The 9,323-nt window shown below is 33.7% G+C and overlaps 1 protein-coding gene across 1 annotated transcript; it reads left to right on the top strand.

The window, feature by feature from the left end:
• The first annotated feature begins 5,129 nt into the window (after positions 1-5,129).
• LOC142555441 (E3 ubiquitin protein ligase RIE1-like) lies at positions 5,130-8,867 on the top strand. The gene is made up of 5 exons (XM_075666310.1): positions 5,130-5,765; positions 6,550-6,669; positions 7,548-7,680; positions 7,764-7,916; positions 8,497-8,867. Exons 1-5 carry the CDS (start codon positions 5,302-5,304, stop codon positions 8,656-8,658), a joined length of 1,032 nt encoding a protein of 343 aa, XP_075522425.1. The 5' UTR covers positions 5,130-5,301; the 3' UTR covers positions 8,659-8,867.
• Positions 8,868-9,323: the final 456 nt, after the last annotated feature.

Below are 9,323 nucleotides of genomic sequence, written 5' to 3'. Positions count from 1 at the left end.
TATTCTATATGTGGATGATATATTACTTGCAACCAATGATAAGGGTTTGTTATATGAGGTAAAACAATTTCTCTCTAAAAACTTTGATATGAAGGATATGGGCGATGCATCTTATGTCATTGGCATTAAGATACATAGAGACAGAATTCGAGGTATTATAGGCCTGTCTCAAGAAACCTATATCAACAAAGTTTTAGAGAGATATCGGATGAAAGATTGTTCACCAAGTATAGCTCCCGTTATGAAAGGCGATAAATTCAATTTGAGTCAATGCCCAAAGAATGATCTAGAGCGGGAACAAATGAAAATCCTTATGCTTCTGCTATCGGAAGCTTGATGTATGCTCAGGTTTGCACTAGACCTGACATTGCATTTATTGTTGGGATGTTGGGAAGATATCAGAGTAATCCAGGTTTAGACCATTGGAAAGCTGCAAAGAAAGTAATGAGGTACCTTCAAGGGACCAAAGATTATATACTTATGTTCAGACGAACTGAGAATTTGGAAGTAATTGGCTACTCTGATTCAGACTACGCTGGCTGCATTGACTCAAGAAAATCCACTTCAGGATATATTTTCATGCTAGCTGGTGGAGCTGTATCTTGGAGAAGTGCAAAGCAGACATTGACTGCTACTTCCACTATAGAAGCTGAGTTCGTAGCTTGTTTTGAGGCAACCTCACATGGTGTATGGTTGAAGAGTTTCATTTCAGAGCTTAGAATTATGGATTCTATATCTAGGCCATTAAGAATATATTGTGACAATTCAGCTGCTGTTTTTATGGCTAAAAATAACAAAAGTGGTAGTCGAAGCAAGCACATCGACATTAAGTATTTAGCCATACGAGAACGTGTTAAAGATAAGAAGTTACTTATCGAGCACATTAGCACTGAATTGATGATTGCAGATCCTTTGACTAAAGGCATGCCACCATTGAAATTTAAGGATCATACAGAAAGAATGAGACTTGGTTCCTTTATGTAATTTTGTTGTAAGAACAAAGTTAATGAAACTATGATGTGATATTTTCTCATATTTGTTGGGCACACATTCATTGATTTGAGAAATATCAATAAAGTTGGACCTCGAATAAACATAAGGTTTATTCATTAAGTTATTTGAGAGATATAATACATTGTAATACATGGAAGATAATAATCGTTTTTAGATGACCTATTGCCATGATTCATGTATTTTATTTTCTATGGTAAATGATATATATGAGCCAAGTGGGAGAATGTAAGTAAAATGGCTCATATCAGAAAGGAAGACGTACCGTGTAGGAGTTGGCGACGGCCAAGAAACCTACAATTTTTGACGAAAAATTGCGTACGCCGACTCAACTTCAGAAACTGAGATGCGTACACGATTATTCCTTTGAAAATAATGCTCCCAGAATTTCTCGTTGATGGTATGAGATGCCTATAAATAGAGACGATTGAGGTCCCTAAACACACACACCTCATAAGAAATATACACCATCTATCGAGAGGGTGGAGTGTTTTAGAAGGCTTCAACCGTAAGGAAATCAGAGAATTTCAAAGTTTTCAATGGCCGGAGGTAATACTCGATCTATTTCCGCATATAGTCCAAAGAAAATTTGAGCGAATATGAACCTCCTGCCGAACAAGCTTGAGCTCAGCTTCCAAGAGGGCCAAGCTGATAGCTTCGATTGGAGGCATATCGTCATCCTTATGAGCAGCATGAACCCTCCAAATAGTAGCTTCGGCAGCAAATTGAGCTGCCATTGAGGCCTTCTTTTCATCATTAATTCTCTTAATCACAAGATTTTGCACGGAAAAGTTTATTGCATGGTAGGCCATTGAAAAAATACATAAATGAAAAGGGGAAAGCTCGAGCTATTACAGAAGAGGATATACTGTCGTTTCCTCAGTAAAGGGTCAAACTTTAACACATTTCAAACATAATAATGACATGATAAGGGCAAGGACACATGAACGGCAGCGTTTCACAAGATATCCAAGCGCCGGATCCACCTAAGAAGACTAACATCTGACTTCATTCTCCAGGCGGTTGAGCTCCAGATACACAAGAAACAACTAATATGTATACAATTATTTTTTTTAATGAATTGTATATTTGTCAAAAACTTATCTATTTCATACTTCAACATCTTTTTGTTATAAATTATATTTTTTAAATCAGTATCAGTTTATTATAAAAGCATTTCATACAAGATCTTATTAATTAATTATACTTAATATTATATGGATTTTTTTATGGTTATTAAAATAATAACCTGAAGCTTTTAGTCGTGGTCAATTTTTTTTTAATGGTTATTATTATTATATATTATGACCAAAATTATTTTTTTTAAACAAAAATCCGGCATTAAATAAGATGCCAAGTGGCATCTTACAGATGAAAGGAAAACAATTGAAAAGAGATGAAAGAGTACAAAACAACAAATCTGTAAGAGAGATGCATTTAATTGATAATGTGAAATGATAAATGAAGCGTGTAATTAAAAAATACAAACTTTCACAATTTACAGAGCGTGTAATTAAAAAAAAAATTAACGTAAAACTTTGATATGCAATTTTTAAGTATAAGTTTTATTCTTTAAGAGTTTCAGATATTTGATGCGATATGTTTATAATTTTATTCTAAGAACTCAGGTGATTCAAACACCCTACCTCTAAAACCCGCTTGCCTTTTGATAGCCTTCTCTATGATTAGTACTTTGATATCAAATTTTATATAATTACATAAAACACACATATATACGTGTGCATACGAAAAATTTATGTTTAATCAACTCGTATAATTTATCTTACTATATTTGATAAACATCAAATCAATCATAATAACAATCTAAGCATATCAAAACTAAAATACATATCACTCATTCTAATTGAGCAATCAAACTGTGATTTTTTGGACCGTCAAATTATAGACTGTTGTTGCTGGAATTCTATACAATTCAAAAGATTTGTTTTAAACTGTTACCATCAACTATAACCGTTAATAAAATGAAAAGTTTTCGATCATGCAATTATATATTTCTTATATGGATTATAAGAAATATCGTATTGACAGAAAAGATGTTGAAAATTATCATTTTTTTTCCTAATTATTTAATGGGTTCGAGTCCATCCATGGTGCTATCTAAATTTCCCTCTGCGTTTAATTTTTTTAATATATATCGATTTCATTTCCAATATCTTTCGGTGGATTAATTGATGCGATACAAGATAATGAAATTATTACTATAAATTGGTATCTTCACATCTAATTAATTCAGGAATCAGGAAAAGGATAATAATTGTAACATAAAAATAATAATTGTGATTAATTAAACTCGATCCAATGTCTAATCAACAACAGCCCGATGATATCCACTTGTCAAGAGATATATAGCTACAATTATATTTCATATAGAAAAAGTTCAATGATAATTTTTCTTCGTTTTACTCATCCGTCATGAGCCAGTCCAAACCACTGTTCCAATCAATCATATATTTTTTTGCGTAAAATATATTATTTATCTATATAATTGAAAATAGAGTAGAAAATATTTTGGCACACGAAATATTGATTAATCGACAAATTAATACACGAATTATTGTAAATCATTTAATTAATATATGATCTAATTAAATTTTGAATAACTGAAATAGTGATTAGGGTTTGCTATGATCAAATGATAATCAGTATGTCAAAAGCTATAGATGTTAGCCAAAACACAATTTTATTTCTTTATACTCGTAGCAATGTAGAGTGTACTTGTTTGAGTGCTAACCATTAGACGCGAGAGTCTAGGGAGGTATATGTTTATATGTTTGTGTTGTTTTATATTCCTTAAAAATTAGTTTTACTATTTTCATACCGCCGAGCATGTCCCCAACATGTACAATAATACCCATTAAAAATTAGCGTCGCTTTTTTACGATACACCTAGTCAACCATATCAAGTGGTGCAACGTCAAAAGCTGGACGTACGAAAATTTCTCAGAAGATCACACATTTCAGTACTACTCTCATTCTTGCACGCTTAACCCAACATCTCCCCCAATAAGTATATAAATGTGCTTATTGGGATACTGAAACTCATGATCTCGCTCTGACCAATTGTTATGATCGATCGTTTACCAATAGGAAAAAAATTATAGCTATTAGCCAATTACAACTTTATTTATTTATATTCGTTGCCGCGCAAAGTGCACCTGCTTGGGTGTTAATGCGTCGTGTTGTTAGACTCACGAGTCCGGGAATGCGCGTGTCTATCTGCTAGTGTTGTCTTATATCCCTTAAATATCAATCTTACCATTTTCTTATTGTTTGCCCTATTCTCAACATAAATAATATTATCCGTCAAGATTTTTTAGATCAAACGACACAATATGAACACCTTGACGCACGTAAAATTCACATTAAGTCATACATTTCAGTATTACTCTCGTTCATATCAGCTTAATCCAACAAAATTGCTTAAATCATCAAAAACAGTACATTTGGATTCCGACTACATATATTTATTTATTATATCTTATCTTATCTATATATTTTTTTTTTACCAACTTTATTGAATCGTAATTTTAGTAATATATAACTATATATTTTTTTATATACCTCTAAAAAATATTATAATTGAGTATATAATTTATCTAGTAAGATATATTTGTATTATTAATAACTCTTACATTTTAATACAAAAAAATTACTATATTTATCCATCATGATATAATTTTTAAATAAACATACTTTTTTAAGAATTTAATCAATAAATGAATTGAATATATATATATAAATATATAATTTAATAATTAGATTTAAAAGCAATTTAAGTTAAGACTAAAATTCACTTTTTAGTTGCATCATATACTAATTAAGCACTTTACAATAATTTATGTTTAAATTTGTCAATAATTTAGGTAAAAAAAATAATTTTTTACTCATTAAAAATATGAGATAAAATATCATATTAAAAAACTTACAAGTGGACGGTCTCGAATGTGTTTATCATAGTTAATTTTAAATTACGGACCTTGCTTTCTATTTTAATTACTAATATAATATTTATATATGTAATACAAATAAACAAATTCTCAAAAAAAACTAATTATAAACAAGAATTAAATAGGCACTAATCTATTTGTTTTCCTAAAACATAAGAGGGAAAATGGACCGTCGCATACGATTTCCCAAAATATACTGTCTTCCTCGAACTTAGATTACACCATCCATGTCACTGTAGTTTCGTACAACTGTCGCTCCCAATTTCCGAGCATTCTCTTTTCCCAATTCTCATCTTCACTCAACAGACCTGGGATTCCAACCATGTCCTCCCCGGACTCCCCGCTCCTACCCCTACGGCAGCCCTCCCGTGCCTCCTCTCTATCCCTCCTCCTCTCTCGCTTCGCCTCCATCACCCGTCGCCGGGGCGGTGCATCCGTCGTTGTCCGAGAGAGCGCCGCTCGCGAGCTCGAGCAGCGCCGCGCTGACTGGGGTTACTCCAAGCCTATCGTTGCGCTAGACGTGATGTGGAATCTTGCTTTCGTGATTGTGTCTGCAGTTATGCTGATTTGCACTTTGGATGAGAACCCTAACATGCCGATCAGGGTTTGGTTGTGTGGGTATGCGATTCAGTGTTTGGTTCATGTGGTTCTCGTTTGGGTCGAGTACAGACGGCGTTCGCGATGGCTAGTGAGAGACGGTGGCGGGGAGGAAGGTAGTGGAAGTGAAAATGAGGAGGAGAATGGGAATGGGAGAGTTGGGGTTTCAGGGATCGGCGATCGATCGAGGTTGACAAATTCCAACATAATTTTACTTTGTTGCGTTCTATGAATTTCAGTCTTCTGTGGGTGGGTTTTATGTAATCTTCTTGTAAACAAATAAAACGTAGTGCAAATAGAAGGAGTCCGCGATTTGCTACTACTGAAATTAAAATATCTGCTTTTGCAAATCAATTGTGAGCATTAATCTTTCTATTCTCTGTTCTTGAACTTTATCCGTGTGTTCTCCAGCTTCATTGCATGCACCTCTAATTGGTCCAATGGTATTATCATTCTCAATTTCAGTCCCCCAATCGATTATATTTATATGCTCATTTCTATTCCCTTGTGTCACCATTCATACACATTGTCTTGACCTTATCCGGAGCCTTCTTGCTGATTCCGTGTTCTGATAACAACAGCAAAAGTTAGGAACTTCTTTCCTTTTTGATACAGGTTGAAGTTTTTTTTTTTATAAGAAACTAGATATTATTAATAATAGAAGTTATCATGCCTAATTTAATTTCTCTATCATTCAATCTCAGGGAAAATCATTATCTGAATATGTAGTCCTTTCGTAGTCCACTCATAAAGGTTTGAATAGCTGAGCCTCCCGCAATTAATTTTTGGGTATTTAGTTGCCAATTATGGAAGCTTATATAAACCGCTGCAAGAAGTTTATTTCTTCCCATACTTAGTTAACTTCTATGGCTCCTGTAATTAGTTTGCGTAGTGTCCAATTATGAAAGCCGATATAAATTGCTGCAATAAGCTAATTTCTTCTGATGCTTAGCTAACGTTTATTTAATTTCAGTACAATGAAGCGCTGTGAATCTGTGAACACTATAGCCTCTTTCCTGTGGTGGATAGTTGGCTTTTATTGGGTTGTCTCAGGTGGTGAACTTCTCTTGAGAAGTGCTCCGCGCTTGTATTGGTATATCTGAAACCAACTTCTTTAATGTTTCCGCTTGTACTTCATTGATTTTTATGTTTGTCACCATGGACATAATACATCTCATTGTTTTTTCAAAAACATTATCAATGTAAATCCGAGTCATGAAATTGATATCCTAAATGGCTATACCCTGTGTTAGAAAAATTCTTTCTCCCTTTGTCGATTTTCTTCCTCGTTAATAATCATTCTTCTTTTCATCTTCAAACTGATGAAACGGCAGTTATGCTTATGTCATCATTTCTTGCAGAAATAATTGCTATTAAAAGTTTCCTTTGCCCTGACACTGAGTTTGACAATTGACCTCTTTTGCCTTTTGGGTTATCATTAACAGCAAGTTATGTTAAAATGTATAATAATTATCTGTACACATTTTGTATTTTAAGCCGTACCTCAATGGATCCATCAACTGTGCATCTGTTGAATTTGTTCTGAAATGATTCCGTTGAAAACTTCTTCGGATGATTTTGAAGTTTTTCCCCTTCTACTTCCCTTGCATATTAACCTTTGTAATTAAAAGCTAACACAGCGCTCCTAGGTTTAAGGACATCCCGATGCCTAGACTCAACCAAGGCTCTACCTTTTCATGAAGTGTGTACCTCGGCAGACCTTGAAAGTTTTGAGACATACTTAAATGCAGAGATCACAAATCTTTATTGATGTTGATAAGTTCGTAAAATATTTTTAGCTTCTAAATTCTGTTAACTTCATTTCAATTAGGCACATGACTCACCTTGCACGACAACCTTCTCTTAGGTTCAAGGACACTCATGCACCTTAGTACTTCGTGAGCCTTTAGTAAATATGGTATTAGTTGTAGAAAGAGACTCTCAGAGCCACTGATATTTGATGTGTTGCAGGTTGGCTGTTGTCTTCTTGGCATTTGATGTATTCTTTGCCATATTTTGTGTTGTTTTGGCATGTCTTATTGGGATAGCACTCTGTTGCTGCCTACCATGCATCATTGCAGTTCTTTATGCCATTGCAGGCCAGGTATGCCACGATGACCTCAAGCTGAATTTTTACGATATTTCAATTTTAAAATCCTTTACCCTCCCTCTTGCTTGGATGATCAGGAGGGTGCATCAGAAGCCGATTTGAGTGTCCTTCCTAAGTACAGATTTCAAACCTGCAAGGATGAAGATAGGCTAGGCTTCGGAGCAGGAAGAATGGTTCCTTTTGAAACAAGCAGTGGAGCAAACGAGCGAATTCTCTTACCTGATGATGCAGTAAGTTTATCATGTGTTGGTGTTTTTTGTGTGCATGTGTTTGTGTTCCATCTCAAATATCAAGCAGATGATTCAGAACTAGTATGCACATGCACTGAATATTGCCTTCATATTTATAAAGTAAAGCTTGGATCGATTTTTATTTCACGGAATCTAGTTTGGCTCATACCTAAAAAAATAGCTGTCTTGATTCAAGCTCATAGGTATGTTAAAAATCAACCGGATGTTTGCTAGCGGTCGAATAAAGTAGTTTTTACTCGAAGTTAGCTCAAGTGATAAAGCTGTTTTGATTCTGTTACACCTTTAATCGACACAGTCATAATATTGAAGGAAACCACTACCACAAACCAATCATCATTTAATGATCTCAACCCGTTCATTTGGTTGTGAGTAAGAAACTACCGTCACTTTTGCTTATTCATTTGGTTGTGAGAGAAACTTCCCTCACTTTTGCTTATGGACGTACCCCTTCATTTCTGCAAAAAATTGAGTTCATGCTACCATGCACCCATTTTGATTTTCCATTTGTGGGGCACCGCAAATGTTCGATTTCCTACTTGGACTTGAAAATGTTCTTCAGGAATGCTGCATATGTCTGTGCGAATACGAGGATGGGAACGAACTCCACGCTCTTCCGTGCAATCACCACTTCCATGATACGTGTATCGTGAAGTGGCTTAAAATGAACGCAACATGCCCATTATGCAAGTACAACATTCTCAAGGGAAACGAACAAGTCTGATACAAAGGAGGAATACTCAGAGTCTTGGTCGATTTATTTATTCTGATATTTGCACCATGTATATATATGCTTGAAGTTGGGATAATAGAGACTGGAAATGCTTTGTATTGTTCTGAGAATAAGGTAATAGCTTATATTTATATATTATCACATTATAAGTCAAATTTATCACGAAGAAAATTTGTGTAAGGTTTCTTTCCTTCTCCCATTACGTCTGGCACATTCAGTGATTTGTAGAACCAAGTGTTGTTTGCTGTAAAAACTATGGAAAATGTCTCAATACGTAACATTAAAAAATTTAGAGGTATTTAGTAAAAATTTAATTAATGAATTTAAATAAATAATAATAAATCAATCAATAAAAATATTTATTCTAATAAAGGATTTTACATGTACATTAATTGTCTTACGTATTAATCTACTAAAAAGATTGGAATGAAATAAATAAAAATATTTATAGATGTTATAATGTTCATCGGGATCGATATATTACTTATTTTCCAAATTGTTGACTACTATTATATATATATATATATATATTGCTTTTATTTATTTAGGGTTTAGGTTGTATTATTATAAAATAATATTTTATGTTTTTATAATGTTCATCGGGATCGATATATTACTTATTTTCTAAATTGTTTTTTTTTTTTAAATTGTTGACT

The sequence above is a fragment of the Primulina tabacum genome, chromosome 1 (genome assembly GCF_025594145.1).
Source record: "Primulina tabacum isolate GXHZ01 chromosome 1, ASM2559414v2, whole genome shotgun sequence".
Classification (NCBI taxonomy): domain Eukaryota; kingdom Viridiplantae; phylum Streptophyta; class Magnoliopsida; order Lamiales; family Gesneriaceae; genus Primulina; species Primulina tabacum.
The sequence above is the reverse complement of the archived record's forward strand: the minus strand, read 5'-3'. Positions and strand labels throughout refer to the sequence as shown.

Bases quoted from the DNA above. Each gene is read 5' to 3' on its own strand.
- LOC142555441 (XM_075666310.1), top strand. From the start codon at position 5,302: ATGTCCTCCCCGGACTCCCCGCTCCTACCCCTACGGCAGCCCTCCCGT. The intron at 7,681-7,763 runs GTATGCCACGAT...TTGGATGATCAG, and splicing joins TTTATGCCATTGCAGGCCAG to GAGGGTGCATCAGAAGCCGA. The intron at 7,917-8,496 runs GTAAGTTTATCA...AATGTTCTTCAG, and splicing joins TTCTCTTACCTGATGATGCA to GAATGCTGCATATGTCTGTG.